Source organism: Anomaloglossus baeobatrachus, chromosome 1 (assembly GCF_048569485.1).
Source record: "Anomaloglossus baeobatrachus isolate aAnoBae1 chromosome 1, aAnoBae1.hap1, whole genome shotgun sequence".
In the NCBI taxonomy this organism is placed as follows: domain Eukaryota; kingdom Metazoa; phylum Chordata; class Amphibia; order Anura; family Aromobatidae; genus Anomaloglossus; species Anomaloglossus baeobatrachus.
In genome coordinates this window covers 303,485,034-303,504,888 of record NC_134353.1, presented here as the reverse complement: position 1 = coordinate 303,504,888, position 19,855 = coordinate 303,485,034, and the positions used below count along the sequence as shown (strand labels likewise).

Here is a 19,855-nt window from a genome sequence, read left to right as displayed (position 1 = left end):
TCAATTTCTTGATTTGAACACTCCTAACTACTTTTTATTGACTTACTAAAGCACTAAATTGGTTTTTTAACCTCATTGAGCTTTGAACTTCATAGGCAGGTGTATCCAATCATGAGAAAAAGTATTTAAGGTGGCCACTTGCAAGTTGCTCTCCTATTCGAATCTCCTATGAAGAGTGGCATCATGGGCTCCTCAAAACAACTCTCAAATGATCTGAAAACAAAGATTATTCAACATAGTTGTTCAGGGGAAGGATACAAAAAGTTGTCTCAGAGATTTAAAGTGTCAGTTTCCACTGTGAGGAACATAGTAAGGAAATGGAAGAACACAGGTACAGTTCTTGTTAAGCCCAGAAGTGGCAGGCCAAGAAAAATATCAGAAAGGCAGAGAAGAAGAATGGTGAGAACAGTCAAGGACTATTCACAGACCACCTCCAAAGACCTGCAGCATCATCTTGCTGCAGATGGTGTCAATGTGCATCGGTCAACAATACAGCGCACGTTGCACAAGGAGAAGCTGTATGGGAGAGTGATGTGAAAGAAGCCATTTCTGCAAGCACGCCACAAACAGAGTCGCCTGATGTATGCAAAAGCACATTTGGACAAGCCAGTTACATTTTGGAAGAAGGTCCTGTGGACTGATGAAACAAAGATTGAGTTGTTTGGTCATACAAAAAGGCGTTATGCATGGAGGCAAAAAAACACAGCATTCCAAGAAAAGCACTTGTTACCCACAGTAAAATTTGGTGGAGGTTCTATCATGCTTTGGGGCTGTGTGGCCAATGCCGGCACCGGGAATCATGTTAAGGTTGTGGGTTGCATGGATTCAACTCAGTATCAGCAGATTCTTGACAATAATGTGCAAGAATCGGTTACGAAGTTGAAGTTACGCAGGGGATGGATATTTCAGCAAGACAATGATCCAAAACACCACTCCAAATCTACTCAGGCATTCATGCAGAGGAACAATTACAATGTTCTGGAATGGCCTTTCCAGTCCCCAGACCTGAATATAATTGAAAATCTGTGGGATGATTTGAAGCGTGCTGTCCATACTCGGCGACCATCAAACTTAACTGAACTGGAATTGTTTTGTAAACAGGAATGGTCAAATATACCTTCATCCAGGATCCAGGAACTCATTAAAAGCTACAGGAAACGACTAGAGGCTGTTATTTTTGCAAAAGGAGGATCTACAAAAAATTAATGTCACTTTTATGTTGAGGTGCCCATACTTTTGCACCAGTCAAATTTTGTTTAAATGTGGATTGCACATTTTCTGTTAGTACAATAAACCTCATTTCAATCCAGAAATATTACTCAGTCCATCAGTTATTAGATATATGAAACTGAAATAGCTGTTGCAAAAACCCAAATTGTTCTAAAGAAAAAAGGTTAACATTAATAGGGGTGCCCATACTTTTTCATATGACTGTATATATATATATATATATATATATATATATATATATATATATATGTACATATATATATATATATATATATATATATATATATATATATACTGTATATATATATTCATCTCTCTTGTCTTGGAGCACTGCTTTGGTCCAAGTGTCCTCTTCTGTCTGGTCATTGACAGTGATGAGCAAACCTGTGTATATTTGGGTTTGTCGAACCAGCACAGCAAAAAAAAATTGGGTTCGGCAAACAATTTTGATGCTGAACTTGACCATGAACAGCAAACCCCATAAAAGTCATTAGTGCAGAGATATTCAGGGCTGCAGAATGGCTATAGTAAGTGCCAGGAGGCAGCAATGTAAATTAATTAGTAGAAAGAGCAGGATAATTATAGATATCGTGCAGTCAGATTCTCTTCCGTGTCTCCTAATTAAAGTCCATTAATATTCACTGCCTCTGTGCCACTGTGATTGGTTTCAGACTGCTATACACGTCCCCACCCTGTGTCTGAGTCTGTGATTGGTTGTTGTCAGTTTGCTAAATAGTAGTGTAAAAACAAGTAAATAAATAATTTAAAAAAAGGATGTAGGCCTCCACCATATTTTGATAGCCAACATGGGTAAAATAACAGCTGCAGGCAGCAGCCCCCACCTTTGAGCCTTATGGTTGCTGGATATCAAAATAGAGGGGGGAAAAAGGTATGGGGTCTCTCCCATTTTTGATATTCAACCATAGTAAAACAGACAGGTGAAGGCTAATATTGGCAGGATTTGAGGAGCCATGGATATTGCCACCAATCTAAAATTACCAGCGCACAACTGCCGAGAATTGGCACATCATATTAGATGTACCAATACTGGTGCTTTACCCTAGTGCAGTAGAAATTGGGGTAATATAAGGGGTTAATGACAGCTGTGATCAAGCCTTAGAATAGTAATGGAAGGTATCTATGAGACTTCTCCCATTACTAATCATGTAAGAAAAGAAACACTAACATCAACAAAAATCCTTTCATTAACATAAAATACACACACCCTTTTTCACCACTTTCATAACCCCAAAAATACCCTTGCACATCCGTTGTAATCCATACAAAGTCCCACGAAGATCCCAGCACTCCTACATCTGGAAGCCGCAAAAAACAAAAACATGTCTGCTCTCCTCAGGCTCCAGAAAACACTGACAGTAGCAGGGGGGACTCAGCTGTGAGCAGGTGATGTCACTCAGTTCAGCGGTGATCACACCCGGGCTCTCCTGCTGCCTTTGTGAAAGTTGAATCCACTCTTGGACTGTCAGATTGTGGGTTACGGCCGTGACAAGCAATCCGATAGTCGAGCTGCACTTTTACTGAAAGCAGAGGGGGAGCCTGAATATGACCTTTGGTGAACTAACTGATGTCATTTGCTCACAGCCCGGTTTCCCTGTCAGTGTTTCCTGGAGTCATTTTTCGCTCTCTGCAGGTTCTGGATGTAGTAGAGCAAAGATCGTCATGGGGCTTTATTTTAAATAAAGAATTTTTTAAATCATATTTCTGAGCCTAATTTAAGGGAATCTTCCAAACTTGAATTTCATCCTTAATTATGGTATATTTGAAGTTGGAAAGGGATATTTTCCCTTAGAAGAGGAGAATTGGGTCTTGCATCATGAGGGCTTTAGCCTAACCTGTGGATCCACACTGCAGGATAATAGGCTGAACAGGATGAAAGAAGATCTTTATTTAGCCTTATGAAATATGCTGCAATACATTTTTAATTTACAATTTTGTAGGTCACTGTAATATATTTAAATGTGGTAGCGTATAAAATCATTTTATAATAGATTAATAGTCTAATCCCGCAAACACAATGCCAGCAGTTTAACATTCAGAACAATCATATATAATTTGTTTCATTTTTATTTGCTAAATGACCAGAAAGTGTTTTTCTCTTATTTAATTAAAGATTTAAATGAGCAAGGACATCTGTAAAACAAAGCTGTAAATCAAGTAAGCAATTATTTGCAATAGTGTTAAGTGGATGAATCTAAAATGTAGAGTTTGAGAAGCAATTATCTAATAGTAAAATAATTATTGTGGAAACCATGAATTCGCTCAGTCTTCATGTATATACATATGCAAATAGTGTAACAAAGACTACAGAGGCAAATATGAGACAGAATTTCCATATTCCAATAATCCTCTTATTATACATCATTTTAATGTGTATGTTTGCCAAGGTAATAAATGCTGCACATGCTACTGGAGTTTCTTATATACAGAAAAAGATTTTACTTGCATAAGACATATATAGGGATCAGTAGTAAGGGATGGTCTGGATTAAAAAAAAATGATTTTATATACTGTATTATGGAATTCTGAGTTAATAAAAGAATGTCTCTTAACATAGATGACCTACTGTATACAGACAGCTCTTTGATTTACACAGACCCCTATGTAAGACTGTATGTTTCCTGGGATGTCACTGAAGTAAAATCTTCCAGGTCTCCCAAGAAGTAACAGTTGATCAATGGAAGTCCTAGTAGATGGACATTTTGTGATAAGACTATTGACAAGTGACAGTTCTAGGAAATAGGTTTTGTCCACTGTAATTTATCAATCTTAATTTTATATAAAGAAATTCATCTCTAACAATTGTCTATTTTACAGGAAGAACCATTTGTAATGGTGTTAGAAAATGTACTGGGAAAGCCAAAGAAATACCAAGGATTTTCTATCGACGTCCTTGATGCCTTATCTAACTATTTGGGATTCAAGTACGAGATCTACGTTGCCACTGATCACAAATATGGAAGTCCTCAAGGGGATGGTACCTGGAATGGATTGATTGGTGAACTTCTATTTAAGGTAAAAGGAATCTTAAAATATATGAAATCAAAAATACTATACATATTATTGTGTGTACATCTAATGCTGTAGATAGCATCATTAATAATAAATGCACGCTATCTCTCACACCACTATTCAATAGCACCAATCCCTGATGTATGTACAGTCAGGTCCAGTAACATTTGTACAGTCACCAAACCTTCATGATTTGGGCTCTACATGCCACTGTTTTTAATTTAAAAAGTAACAACTGAGATGCAATTGAAGTGGAGACTTTCAAATTAATTAAAGGGGTTGAATAAAAATATCCTGTCAATTGATTAGGAATTGCAAAATAATGTATTCAAAGCCTGATTATTTCTGGGCCTCAAAAGTAATTGGACAAATGTCCTTAACCATAAATAAAATGATCATGTTTAAAACTTTGTAGAGAATCCTTTGCAGGCAATAACTGCCTGTAATCTGGAAGCCATGGACCTCATCAAACGCTGGGTTTCTCTTTTTTTGATGCATTGCTGGCCTTTACTGCAGCTGACTTAAGTTGGTACTTGAATGTGGATCTTTTTAACTTAAGTTTTGTCTTAAGCATGGGAAATGCATGTTGAGATTTGATGATTGACTTGGCCTATGCAAAATATTATACTGCATTGCCTTAAAAGAAAACCTCCTGGCTTGCTTTCATAGTATGTTTGAGATCATTGTCCATCTGTGAAGCATGGTCCATTCAACCTTGTGGCATTTCGTTGAGTCTGAGCAGAAAGTATAACCCTGTAGACTTCAGAATTCATGCTCTCATGAAGACTTCTCGTTATGCTAGACTTAGATACTGAAACACCTATTTACTGCAGAGTGTTCTTCACTTGGGTGGATGCTATGAATGGGGTTTTTCTTCATTATGGATAGGATTCTGCGATCATCCACCACTGTTGTCTTCCATGCACGTTCAGGCCATTTTGAATTCCCAAGCTCACCAGTGCGCTATTTTTTTGCATAATGTATGCAATTGTGGATTTGGCTACTCCTATAGTTTCTGCTATCTCTCTGATGGATTTCATCTTTTTTTCAGCCTAATAATTAGAGTTGAGCGCGGTTCGTGGTTCGTGGTTCTCCAGTTCGCGGCTCGAGTGATTTTGGGGCATGTTCTAGATCGAACTAGAACTCGAGCTTTTTGCAAAAGCTCGGTAGTTCTAGAAACGTTCGAGAACGGTTCTAGCAGCCAAAAAACAGCTAAATCATAGCTTGGTTTCTGCTGTAATAGTGTAAGTCACTCTGTGAATCAAACTATTATCACATTTCAGTGTATAGTGTGCGTGAACAGCGCCTTCAGATCACTGCTGTTTCTATAATGGCGATCGCCATTTTTTTTTTTTTTTTTTCTTGTCTTCCTTCCCTAAGCGCGCGCGTCTTGTGGGGCGGGCCAGCATGTCAGCCAATCCCAGACACACACACAGCTAAGTGGACTTTGAGCCAGAGAAGCAACGGCATGTGTGATAGGATCTGCATGTCACATGTCCCTGCATTATAAAACCGGACATTTTCTTCACGGACGCCATTATCTGCCTTCTGCGTCTTTGGTGTCAGACATCACTGTCGCAGCTCCGTCTTCCTGAGTCCTATAGCCGATACAGCTGTATGCGCTGCATACACAGCGTTAGACAGCTTAGGGAGAGCACTTTATAGCAGTCCTTTTAAGGGCTCCAACCGGCAGGGTCAGAGAGCCATAGGTGACAGGTCCTGCAAACAGCAACAGCGTCTGTGTAGCCCAGGTCAGGGATTTCCTACCTGCATTTCACCATTAGGAGGGAATAGAAAGGCAGTCTTCCATTCCTCTACCCAGAGCACCACAATCCTGCCACTGTACCCTCTTGTCCTCTGCACACTCCAACTGATAACTAAGCCATTATACTAGCAAACACTCAGTGTACCTAGTGGCATCCTATACGTGGCTATTGGACTTTGCTATAGTCCCACTAGTGCAAAGACATTTGCAGAGCGCGTCTGCCTGCATTGCACACTACAACTCATTCTAACCAAGCCATTATACTAGCAAACACTCAGTGTACCTAGTGGCATCCTATACGTGGCTATTGGACTTTGCTATAGTCCCACTAGTGCAAAGACATTTGCAGAGCGCGTCTGCCTGCGTTGCACACTACAACTCATTCTAACCAAGCCATTATACTAGCAAACACTCAGTGTACCTAGTGGCATCCTATACGTGGCTATTGGACTTTGCTATAGTCCCACTAGTGCAAAGACATTTGCAGAGCGCGTCTGCCTGCGTTGCACACTACAACTCATTCTAACCAAGCCATTATACTAGCAAACACTCAGTGTACCTAGTGGCATCCTATACGTGGCTATTGGACTTTGCTATAGTCCCACTAGTGCAAAGACATTTGCAGAGCGCGTCTGCCTGCGTTGCACACTACAACTCATTCTAACCAAGCCATTATACTAGCAAACACTCAGTGTACCTAGTGGCATCCTATACGTGGCTATTGGACTTTGCTATAGTCCCACTAGTGCAAAGACATTTGCAGAGCGCGTCTGCCTGCGTTGCACACTACAACTCATTCTAACCAAGCCATTATACTAGCAAACACTCAGTGTACCTAGTGGCATCCTATACGTGGCTATTGGACTTTGCTATAGTCCCACTAGTGCAAAGACATTTGCAGAGCGCGTCTGCCTGCGTTGCACACTACAACTCATTCTAACCAAGCCATTATACTAGCAAACACTCAGTGTACCTAGTGGCATCCTATACGTGGCTATTGGACTTTGCTATAGTCCCACTAGTGCAAAGACATTTGCAGAGCGCGTCTGCCTGCGTTGCACACTACAACTCATTCTAACCAAGCCATTATACTAGCAAACACTCAGTGTACCTAGTGGCATCCTATACGTGGCTATTGGACTTTGCTATAGTCCCACTAGTGCAAAGACATTTGCAGAGCGCGTCTGCCTGCGTTGCACACTACAACTCATTCTAACCAAGCCATTATACTAGCAAACACTCAGTGTACCTAGTGGCATCCTATACGTGGCTATTGGACTTTGCTATAGTCCCACTAGTGCAAAGACATTTGCAGAGCGCGTCTGCCTGCGTTGCACACTACAACTCATTCTAACCAAGCCATTATACTAGCAAACACTCAGTGTACCTAGTGGCATCCTATACGTGGCTATTGGACTTTGCTATAGTCCCACTAGTGCAAAGACATTTGCAGAGCGCGTCTGCCTGCGTTGCACACTACAACTCATTCTAACCAAGCCATTATACTAGCAAACACTCAGTGTACCTAGTGGCATCCTATACGTGGCTATTGGACTTTGCTATAGTCCCACTAGTGCAAAGACATTTGCAGAGCGCGTCTGCCTGCGTTGCACACTACAACTCATTCTAACCAAGCCATTATACTAGCAAACACTCAGTGTACCTAGTGGCATCCTATACGTGGCTATTGGACTTTGCTATAGTCCCACTAGTGCAAAGACATTTGCAGAGCGCGTCTGCCTGCGTTGCACACTACAACTCATTCTAACCAAGCCATTATACTAGCAAACACTCAGTGTACCTAGTGGCATCCTATACGTGGCTATTGGACTTTGCTATAGTCCCACTAGTGCAAAGACATTTGCAGAGCGCGTCTGCCTGCGTTGCACACTACAACTCATTCTAACCAAGCCATTATACTAGCAAACACTCAGTGTACCTAGTGGCATCCTATACGTGGCTATTGGACTTTGCTATAGTCCCACTAGTGCAAAGACATTTGCAGAGCGCGTCTGCCTGCGTTGCACACTACAACTCATTCTAACCAAGCCATTATACTAGCAAACACTCAGTGTACCTAGTGGCATCCTATACGTGGCTATTGGACTTTGCTATAGTCCCACTAGTGCAAAGACATTTGCAGAGCGCGTCTGCCTGCGTTGCACACTACAACTCATTCTAACCAAGCCATTATACTAGCAAACACTCAGTGTACCTAGTGGCATCCTATACGTGGCTATTGGACTTTGCTATAGTCCCACTAGTGCAAAGACATTTGCAGAGCGCGTCTGCCTGCGTTGCACACTACAACTCATTCTAACCAAGCCATTATACTAGCAAACACTCAGTGTACCTAGTGGCATCCTATACGTGGCTATTGGACTTTGCTATAGTCCCACTAGTGCAAAGACATTTGCAGAGCGCGTCTGCCTGCGTTGCACACTACAACTCATTCTAACCAAGCCATTATACTAGCAAACACTCAGTGTACCTAGTGGCATCCTATACGTGGCTATTGGACTTTGCTATAGTCCCACTAGTGCAAAGACATTTGCAGAGCGCGTCTGCCTGCGTTGCACACTACAACTCATTCTAACCAAGCCATTATACTAGCAAACACTCAGTGTACCTAGTGGCATCCTATACGTGGCTATTGGACTTTGCTATAGTCCCACTAGTGCAAAGACATTTGCAGAGCGCGTCTGCCTGCGTTGCACACTACAACTCATTCTAACCAAGCCATTATACTAGCAAACACTCAGTGTACCTAGTGGCATCCTATACGTGGCTATTGGACTTTGCTATAGTCCCACTAGTGCAAAGACATTTGCAGAGCGCGTCTGCCTGCGTTGCACACTACAACTCATTCTAACCAAGCCATTATACTAGCAAACACTCAGTGTACCTAGTGGCATCCTATACGTGGCTATTGGACTTTGCTATAGTCCCACTAGTGCAAAGACATTTGCAGAGCGCGTCTGCCTGCGTTGCACACTACAACTCATTCTAACCAAGCCATTATACTAGCAAACACTCAGTGTACCTAGTGGCATCCTATACGTGGCTATTGGACTTTGCTATAGTCCCACTAGTGCAAAGACATTTGCAGAGCGCGTCTGCCTGCGTTGCACACTACAACTCATTCTAACCAAGCCATTATACTAGCAAACACTCAGTGTACCTAGTGGCATCCTATACGTGGCTATTGGACTTTGCTATAGTCCCACTAGTGCAAAGACATTTGCAGAGCGCGTCTGCCTGCGTTGCACACTACAACTCATTCTAACCAAGCCATTATACTAGCAAACACTCAGTGTACCTAGTGGCATCCTATACGTGGCTATTGGACTTTGCTATAGTCCCACTAGTGCAAAGACATTTGCAGCACGTCTGCCTGCGTTGCACACTCCAACTAATTATAACTAAGTTGCATTGTCAGGGATATTTATTCTTTATTATTCTGCTGTTAATAAAGCTAGACCACCACTGCAATCTTCACCACCTCTCAATTTTTACTACCACATTTTCAGTCCACAATCTTGTCGCAATCAACATGAGTGGCAAAATGACAGATGCTGGTGGAAAGGGGAAGAGGCGTGGTGGAAAAGGCAAAAAAGGTTTTGTCCGTGGGGAAGGTGGCAAAGCTCCATTATCATCTGCTGAAGATAGACCATCTACCAGCAAAAGTAAGATGTCTACTACTTACCGTGGACAATCCGATGTGCTCCCTTTTTTACGGACACGAACAACAGGAAGAAAGGTAGATGATGGGCAAAAAAGGAAAATGCTTGAATGGATCTCAAGTGGTCCAACAAGTGCCCTCTCAGCCACTTCAAGTACCGCATCCAAAAAACACCAGTCCTCTGAGTTGTCATCCCAATCACACTTGATTTCTCCCAGCTCTGAAGTCTCCATCAGCCCTGCACAGTATGGTGGAACTGAGATGGCTGAGTCTGCAGAGCTGTTCAGTCACACTATAGCCTGGGAATCAGAGGTCTGCTCCCAAGCTACAGTGAGTACAGAACAGGAAATGGTCTGCAGTGATGCCCAGAACCTTTGTGACTCAGATTCAGGCCGTGAGGACCAAGTTTCTGAGCATAATGTTGACCCTTTGTCACAAACTGTAACACCTGTGGTTATAGACAATGAGGAACATACTGATGAAGATGAGACGCAGATACCCGATTGGGATGACAACTTAAATATTCCGTCAGGGCAAGAAGAGGCTCGGTCTGAGGGGGAGGGGAGTGCAAACACAACAATTGATGATGACGTTCTAGATCCCACCTACTGTCAACCCCCAGTCAGGCACTCGAGGAGGTCAACAGAGGCGGTGGAGGAGGATGCAACCGACGACGAAGTTACCTTGCGCCTTCCTGGACAGAGTCGGAGCACTGGTAGCACGTCTACAACTGCATCCTCAGCCACCACTCTGCCTATGAGCATTATTCGGGGTGGATCAACAGGTCGCATGGCCTCTAAGCCTTGCCTAGCCTGGTCCTTTTTTCACATCGAAAAAGATCGCCCAACTCATGTGATATGTAACATTTGTCATGATTCTCTTAGTAGAGGTCAAAAGCTCAGCAGTTTGACAACTTCTTCCATGAATCGTCACATGAATAAATATCATAAGTCCCGGTGGGAAGCTCACCGTGCTGCAATGCGGCCTAGCGGAGCGAACCATCCACCGCCCGCCCCTTCCACTGCATCCGCGCGCTCTTCATCTTCTAGGACTGTGGGGACAGCTGCCACACCTGTTTTTCCACGCAAAACTTCCACCACTGTAACCGCAACAGGCAGTTTGCTTGTAAGGTCGTCAGTTGGTTTGGAAGGGGAAACAAGTGAGTGTGTACAGCTCTCTCAGACATCGATAGCACCAACGTTGGATGAAGGCAACATCATGTCTCCGCCTGCACTTTCCTCACAAACCTGCATTTTTCCAGGGACACCCTACTCAACACCGTCTACACACAGCAGCCAGATCTCTGTCCCTCAGATGTGGTCAAATAAAAGGCCACTTCCTCCGACCCATGACAAAGCTAAGAGGTTGACTCTATCCCTCTGTAAGCTGTTGGCTACCGAAATGCTGCCTTTCCGCCTAGTGGACACACAGGATTTTAGAGACCTTATGTCTGTCGCTGTGCCCCAGTACCAGATGCCTAGTCGCCACTACTTCTCTAAGAAAGGTGTGCCCGCGCTACACCAGCATGTCGCACACAACATCACCGCTTCCTTGAGAAACTCTGTGTGTGAACGGGTGCATTTCACCACCGATACTTGGACCAGTAAGCATGGACAGGGACGTTACATGTCGCTGACTGGGCACTGGGTAACTATGGTGATAGATGGTGAAGGGTCTGCTGCACAAGTCTTGCCGTCCCCACGACTTGTGTGTCAATCCTCTGTCTGTCCAAGTTCCGCCACTGCTTCTGCATCCTCCACCTCATCTGGGTCCTCCACCTCCGCCCCAAGCCTGCCTGGTCAGGCCACCAGCGTTCTCACTGCGCAGAAGGAATCACGCACCCCTCATTACTATGCTGGCAGCAGAGCGCAACGGCATCAGGCGGTCTTTAGCTTGACATGTCTTGGTAATAAGAGTCACACAGCTGAGGAGTTGTGGTCAGCTTTGCGGTCCGAGTTTAATAAATGGTTGTCTCCACTCAAACTGCAGCCTGGTAAGGCCGTGTGCGACAATGCTGCAAACCTGGGTGCGGCACTTCGCCTGGGCAAGGTGACACACGTACCTTGTATGGCTCACGTGTTGAACCTTGTCGTGCAGCAATTTTTAACACACTATCCCGGCCTAGATGGCCTTCTGAACAGGGCACGAAAACTGTCAGCTCACTTCCGCCGTTCAAGCGCCGCAGCAGAGCGACTTGCATCGCTCCAGAAGTCTTTCGGCCTGCCGGTTCATCGCCTGAAATGCGATGTGGCGACACGCTGGAATTCAACTCTCCACATGTTACAGCGACTGTGGCAGCACCGCAGAGCCCTGGTGCAATACGTCATGACGTATAGCCTGGGCCAACGAGATGCAGAGGTGGGGCAGATCACCCTGATGGAGTGGTCTCAGATCAAGGACCTATGCACCCTTCTGCACAGTTTCGACATGGCGACGAATATGTTTAGCGCTGACAATGCCATTATCAGCATGACGATTCCAGTCATTTACATGCTGGAGCACACGCTAAACACTATTCGGAGTCAGGGGGTGGGACAACATGAAGGGGAGGAACTACAGGAGGATTCATATGCGCAAGGGACAACAACATCACCAAGGTCCAGACGTTCATCATCACCAACGCAGCAGGCATGGGACCATGGGGGACAGGGATCGACAAGGGCGCATAGTAGCAGGCGAAATGTTGAGCAAGGTGCAGGAGAACATGAAGAAATGGAGGACGAACTGTCCATGGACATGGAAGACTCAGCGGATGAGGGAGACCTTGGTCAAATTTCAGTTGAAAGAGGTTGGGGTCAGATGTCAGAGGAAGAAAGAACGGGTAGCACCTCTATGCCACAAACACAGCATGGACTTGGTCCGCATGGCTGCGCAAGACACATGAGTGCCTTTTTGTTGCACTACCTCCAACATGACAGTCGTATTGTCAAAATTAGAAGTGATGATGACTACTGGATTGCCACACTATTAGATCCCCGGTACAAGTCCAAATTTTGTGACATAATTCCAGCCATAGAAAGGGACGCACGTATGCAGGAGTATCAGCAGAAGCTGTTACTAGATCTTAGCTCGGCTTTTCCACCAAACAACCGTGCAGGTGCAGGGAGTGAATCTCCCAGTTGTAACTTGACAAACATGGGACGGTCTCGTCATCTTCAACAGTCTACCCGTACCAGTAGGACCTTTTCTGGTGCCGGTAACAGCAATTTTATGGAATCTTTTCATAATTTTTTTAGACCCTCTTTTGCAAGGCCACCAGAGACAACAAGTCTGACACATAGTCAACGGCTGGAGAGGATGATACAGGAGTATCTCCAAATGAACATCGATGCCATGACTGTGCAACTGGAGCCTTGCTCCTTTTGGGCATCAAACCTACAAAAATGGCCAGAGCTCGCAACTTACGCCTTGGAGATTTTGTCGTGTCCAGCTGCCAGCGTTGTCTCTGAACGTGTATTCAGTGCTGCTGGGTGTGTGCTGACAGATAAGCGCACGCGTCTGTCCAGTGACAATGTGGACAGACTGACGTTCATCAAAATGAACAAGTCATGGATCCAGAAGGAATTTACTACCCCTGTGTCATCCTGGGGAGAGTAAATGCTTGTGGATTTGGAATGTGCTTGATGCAAATCAAAACATCCTGTTTGCAACTAGGGCCCAAGTGCTGCCACTGATGGGGTGGGTGTCTGTGTGGCCCAATTTTTGGAAAAAAGGGAGACTCCGCTTGGAGTAACCCTTGCTTGCTGTGTTTTTAAAAGAAGCCAAGATGAACAGAGCTGGGATCAGGAAAGACTTTGCTACCTACCCCGGTGTCATCCTGGGGACGGCTAAGAATAGCGTATTTTTGAATGTGCTTGATGCAAATCAAAACATCCTGTTTGCAACTAGGGCCCAAGTGCTGCCACTGATGGGGTGGGTGTCTGTGTGGCCCAATTTTTGGAAAAAAGGGAGACTCCGCTTGGAGTAACCCTTGCTTACATTGTTTTTAAAAGAAGCCAAGATGAACAAGTCATGGGTCAGCAAAGACTTTGCTACCTACCCCGGTGTCATCCTGTGGACGGCTAAGAATAGCGTATTTTTGAATGTGCTTGATGCAAATCAAAACATCCTGTTTGCAACTAGGGCCCAAGTGCTGCCACTGATGGGGTGGGTGTCTGTGTGGCCCAATTTTTGGAAAAAAGGGAGACTCCGCTTGGAGTAACCCTTGCTTACATTGTTTTTAAAAGAAGCCAAGATGAACAAGTCATGGGTCAGCAAAGACTTTGCTACCTACCCCGGTGTCATCCTGGGGACGGCTAAGAATAGCGTATTTTTGAATGTGCTTGATGCAAATCAAAACATCCTGTTTGCAACTAGGGCCCAAGTGCTGCCACTGATGGGGTGGGTGTCTGTGTGGCCCAATTTTTGGAAAAAAGGGAGACTCCGCTTGGAGTAACCCTTGCTTGCTGTGTTTTTAAAAGAAGCCAAGATGAACAGAGCTGGGATCAGGAAAGACTTTGCTACCTACCCCGGTGTCATCCTGTGGACGGCTAAGAATAGCGTATTTTTGAATGTGCTTGATGCAAATCAAAACATCCTGTTTGCAACTAGGGCCCAAGTGCTGCCACTGATGGGGTGGGTGTCTGTGTGGCCCAATTTTTGGAAAAAAGGGAGACTCCGCTTGGAGTAACCCTTGCTTACATTGTTTTTAAAAGAAGCCAAGATGAACAAGTCATGGGTCAGCAAAGACTTTGCTACCTACCCCGGTGTCATCCTGGGGACGGCTAAGAATAGCGTATTTTTGAATGTGCTTGATGCAAATCAAAACATCCTGTTTGCAACTAGGGCCCAAGTGCTGCCACTGATGGGGTGGGTGTCTGTGTGGCCCAATTTTTGGAAAAAAGGGAGACTCCGCTTGGAGTAACCCTTGCTTGCTGTGTTTTTAAAAGAAGCCAAGATGAACAGAGCTGGGATCAGGAAAGACTTTGCTACCTACCCCGGTGTCATCCTGTGGACGGCTAAGAATAGCGTATTTTTGAATGTGCTTGATGCAAATCAAAACATCCTGTTTGCAACTAGGGCCCAAGTGCTGCCACTGATGGGGTGGGTGTCTGTGTGGCCCAATTTTTGGAAAAAAGGGAGACTCCGCTTGGAGTAACCCTTGCTTGCTGTGTTTTTAAAAGAAGCCAAGATGAACAGAGCTGGGATCAGGAAAGACTTTGCTACCTACCCCGGTGTCATCCTGTGGACGGCTAAGAATAGCGTATTTTTGAATGTGCTTGATGCAAATCAAAACATCCTGTTTGCAACTAGGGCCCAAGTGCTGCCACTGATGGGGTGGGTGTCTGTGTGGCCCAATTTTTGGAAAAAAGGGAGACTCCGCTTGGAGTAACCCTTGCTTGCTGTGTTTTTAAAAGAAGCCAAGATGAACAGAGCTGGGATCAGGAAAGACTTTGCTACCTACCCCGGTGTCATCCTGTGGACGGCTAAGAATAGCGTATTTTTGAATGTGCTTGATGCAAATCAAAACATCCTGTTTGCAACTAGGGCCCAAGTGCTGCCACTGATGGGGTGGGTGTCTGTGTGGCCCAATTTTTGGAAAAAAGGGAGACTCCGCTTGGAGTAACCCTTGCTTGCTGTGTTTTTAAAAGAAGCCAAGATGAACAGAGCTGGGATCAGGAAAGACTTTGCTACCTACCCCGGTGTCATCCTGTGGACGGCTAAGAATAGCGTATTTTTGAATGTGCTTGATGCAAATCAAAACATCCTGTTTGCAACTAGGGCCCAAGTGCTGCCACTGATGGGGTGGGTGTCTGTGTGGCCCAATTTTTGGAAAAAAGGGAGACTCCGCTTGGAGTAACCCTTGCTTACATTGTTTTTAAAAGAAGCCAAGATGAACAAGTCATGGGTCAGCAAAGACTTTGCTACCTACCCCGGTGTCATCCTGGGGACGGCTAAGAATAGCGTATTTTTGAATGTGCTTGATGCAAATCAAAACATCCTGTTTGCAACTAGGGCCCAAGTGCTGCCACTGATGGGGTGGGTGTCTGTGTGGCCCAATTTTTGGAAAAAAGGGAGACTCCGCTTGGAGTAACCCTTGCTTGCTGTGTTTTTAAAAGAAGCCAAGATGAACAGAGCTGGGATCAGGAAAGACTTTGCTACCTACCCTGGTGTCATCCTGTGGACGGCTAAGAATAGCGTATTTTTGAATGTGCTTGATGCAAATCAAAACATCCTGTTTGCAACTAGGGCCCAAGTGCTGCCACTGATGGGGTGGGTGTCTGTGTGGCCCAATTTTTGGAAAAAAGGGAGACTCCGCTTGGAGTAACCCTTGCTTACATTGTTTTTAAAAGAAGCCAAGATGAACAAGTCATGGGTCAGCAAAGACTTTGCTACCTACCCCGGTGTCATCCTGTGGACGGCTAAGAATAGCGTATTTTTGAATGTGCTTGATGCAAATCAAAACATCCTGTTTGCAACTAGGGCCCAAGTGCTGCCACTGATGGGGTGGGTGTCTGTGTGGCCCAATTTTTGGAAAAAAGGGAGACTCCGCTTGGAGTAACCCTTGCTTACATTGTTTTTAAAAGAAGCCAAGATGAACAAGTCATGGGTCAGCAAAGACTTTGCTACCTACCCCAGTGTCATCCTGGGGACGGCTAAGAATAGCGTATTTTTGAATGTGCTTGATGCAAATCAAAACATCCTGTTTGCAACTAGGGCCCAAGTGCTGCCACTGATGGGGTGGGTGTCTGTGTGGCCCAATTTTTGGAAAAAAGGGAGACTCCGCTTGGAGTAACCCTTGCTTGCTGTGTTTTTAAAAGAAGCCAAGATGAACAGAGCTGGGATCAGGAAAGACTTTGCTACCTACCCCGGTGTCATCCTGTGGACGGCTAAGAATAGCGTATTTTTGAATGTGCTTGATGCAAATCAAAACATCCTGTTTGCAACTAGGGCCCAAGTGCTGCCACTGATGGGGTGGGTGTCTGTGTGGCCCAATTTTTGGAAAAAAGGGAGACTCCGCTTGGAGTAACCCTTGCTTGCTGTGTTTTTAAAAGAAGCCAAGATGAACAGAGCTGGGATCAGGAAAGACTTTGCTACCTACCCCGGTGTCATCCTGTGGACGGCTAAGAATAGCGTATTTTTGAATGTGCTTGATGCAAATCAAAACATCCTGTTTGCAACTAGGGCCCAAGTGCTGCCACTGATGGGGTGGGTGTCTGTGTGGCCCAATTTTTGGAAAAAAGGGAGACTCCGCTTGGAGTAACCCTTGCTTACATTGTTTTTAAAAGAAGCCAAGATGAACAAGTCATGGGTCAGCAAAGACTTTGCTACCTACCCCGGTGTCATCCTGGGGACGGCTAAGAATAGCGTATTTTTGAATGTGCTTGATGCAAATCAAAACATCCTGTTTGCAACTAGGGCCCAAGTGCTGCCACTGATGGGGTGGGTGTCTGTGTGGCCCAATTTTTGGAAAAAAGGGAGACTCCGCTTGGAGTAACCCTTGCTTACATTGTTTTTAAAAGAAGCCAAGATGAACAAGTCATGGGTCAGCAAAGACTTTGCTACCTACCCCGGTGTCATCCTGGGGACGGCTAAGAATAGCGTATTTTTGAATGTGCTTGATGCAAATCAAAACATCCTGTTTGCAACTAGGGCCCAAGTGCTGCCACTGATGGGGTGGGTGTCTGTGTGGCCCAATTTTTGGAAAAAAGGGAGACTCCGCTTGGAGTAACCCTTGCTTGCTGTGTTTTTAAAAGAAGCCAAGATGAACAGAGCTGGGATCAGGAAAGACTTTGCTACCTACCCCGGTGTCATCCTGTGGACGGCTAAGAATAGCGTATTTTTGAATGTGCTTGATGCAAATCAAAACATCCTGTTTGCAACTAGGGCCCAAGTGCTGCCACTGATGGGGTGGGTGTCTGTGTGGCCCAATTTTTGGAAAAAAGGGAGACTCCGCTTGGAGTAACCCTTGCTTACATTGTTTTTAAAAGAAGCCAAGATGAACAAGTCATGGGTCAGCAAAGACTTTGCTACCTACCCCGGTGTCATCCTGGGGACGGCTAAGAATAGCGTATTTTTGAATGTGCTTGATGCAAATCAAAACATCCTGTTTGCAACTAGGGCCCAAGTGCTGCCACTGATGGGGTGGGTGTCTGTGTGGCCCAATTTTTGGAAAAAAGGGAGACTCCGCTTGGAGTAACCCTTGCTTACATTGTTTTTAAAAGAAGCCAAGATGAACAAGTCATGGGTCAGCAAAGACTTTGCTACCTACCCCAGTGTCATCCTGGGGACGGCTAAGAATAGCGTATTTTTGAATGTGCTTGATGCAAATCAAAACATCCTGTTTGCAACTAGGGCCCAAGTGCTGCCACTGATGGGGTGGGTGTCTGTGTGGCCCAATTTTTGGAAAAAAGGGAGACTCCGCTTGGAGTAACCCTTGCTTGCTGTGTTTTTAAAAGAAGCCAAGATGAACAGAGCTGGGATCAGGAAAGACTTTGCTACCTACCCCGGTGTCATCCTGTGGACGGCTAAGAATAGCGTATTTTTGAATGTGCTTGATGCAAATCAAAACATCCTGTTTGCAACTAGGGCCCAAGTGCTGCCACTGATGGGGTGGGTGTCTGTGTGGCCCAATTTTTGGAAAAAAGGGAGACTCCGCTTGGAGTAACCCTTGCTTGCTGTGTTTTTAAAAGAAGCCAAGATGAACAGAGCTGGGATCAGGAAAGACTTTGCTACCTACCCCGGTGTCATCCTGGGGACGGCTAAGAATAGCGTATTTTTGAATGTGCTTGATGCAAATCAAAACATCCTGTTTGCAACTAGGGCCCAAGTGCTGCCACTGATGGGGTGGGTGTCTGTGTGGCCCAATTTTTGGAAAAAAGGGAGACTCCGCTTGGAGTAACCCTTGCTTGCTGTGTTTTTAAAAGAAGCCAAGATGAACAGAGCTGGGATCAGGAAAGACTTTGCTACCTACCCCGGTGTCATCCTGTGGACGGCTAAGAATAGCGTATTTTTGAATGTGCTTGATGCAAATCAAAACATCCTGTTTGCAACTAGGGCCCAAGTGCTGCCACTGATGGGGTGGGTGTCTGTGTGGCCCAATTTTTGGAAAAAAGGGAGACTCCGCTTGGAGTAACCCTTGCTTACATTGTTTTTAAAAGAAGCCAAGATGAACAAGTCATGGGTCAGCAAAGACTTTGCTACCTACCCCGGTGTCATCCTGGGGACGGCTAAGAATAGCGTATTTTTGAATGTGCTTGATGCAAATCAAAACATCCTGTTTGCAACTAGGGCCCAAGTGCTGCCACTGATGGGGTGGGTGTCTGTGTGGCCCAATTTTTGGAAAAAAGGGAGACTCCGCTTGGAGTAACCCTTGCTTACATTGTTTTTAAAAGAAGCCAAGATGAACAAGTCATGGGTCAGCAAAGACTTTGCTACCTACCCCAGTGTCATCCTGGGGACGGCTAAGAATAGCGTATTTTTGAATGTGCTTGATGCAAATCAAAACATCCTGTTTGCAACTAGGGCCCAAGTGCTGCCACTGATGGGGTGGGTGTCTGTGTGGCCCAATTTTTGGAAAAAAGGGAGACTCCGCTTGGAGTAACCCTTGCTTGCTGTGTTTTTAAAAGAAGCCAAGATGAACAGAGCTGGGATCAGGAAAGACTTTGCTACCTACCCCGGTGTCATCCTGTGGACGGCTAAGAATAGCGTATTTTTGAATGTGCTTGATGCAAATCAAAACATCCTGTTTGCAACTAGGGCCCAAGTGCTGCCACTGATGGGGTGGGTGTCTTTGTGGCCCAATTTTTGGAAAAAAGGGAGACTCCGCTTGGAGTAACCCTTGCTTGCTGTGTTTTTAAAAGAAGCCAAGATGAACAGAGCTGGGATCAGGAAAGACTTTGCTACCTACCCCGGTGTCATCCTGGGGACGGCTAAGAATAGCGTATTTTTGAATGTGCTTGATGCAAATCAAAACATCCTGTTTGCAACTAGGGCCCAAGTGCTGCCACTGATGGGGTGGGTGTCTGTGTGGCCCAATTTTTGGAAAAAAAGGAGACTCCGCTTGGAGTAACCCTTGCTTGCTGTGTTTTTAAAAGAAGCCAAGATGAACAGAGCTGGGATCAGGAAAGACTTTGCTACCTACCCCGGTGTCATCCTGTGGACGGCTA

The 19,855-nt window shown here is 45.0% G+C and overlaps 1 protein-coding gene across 2 annotated transcripts in view; it reads left to right on the top strand.

Moving 5' to 3' along the window:
• The window catches only part of GRID2 (glutamate ionotropic receptor delta type subunit 2), a 1,893,008-nt gene that overhangs the window by 1,332,348 nt on the left and 540,805 nt on the right, over positions 1 to 19,855 (top strand). For both annotated transcript variants that reach the window (XR_012754338.1, XM_075351083.1), the window contains exon 10: positions 4,066 to 4,263. Coding sequence is in view for 1 of the 2 variants with exons in the window: in XM_075351083.1 (XP_075207198.1) it covers positions 4,066 to 4,263 (198 nt within the window). In the remaining variant the exon portion in view is untranslated. The remainder of the gene's footprint in view (positions 1 to 4,065; positions 4,264 to 19,855) is intronic.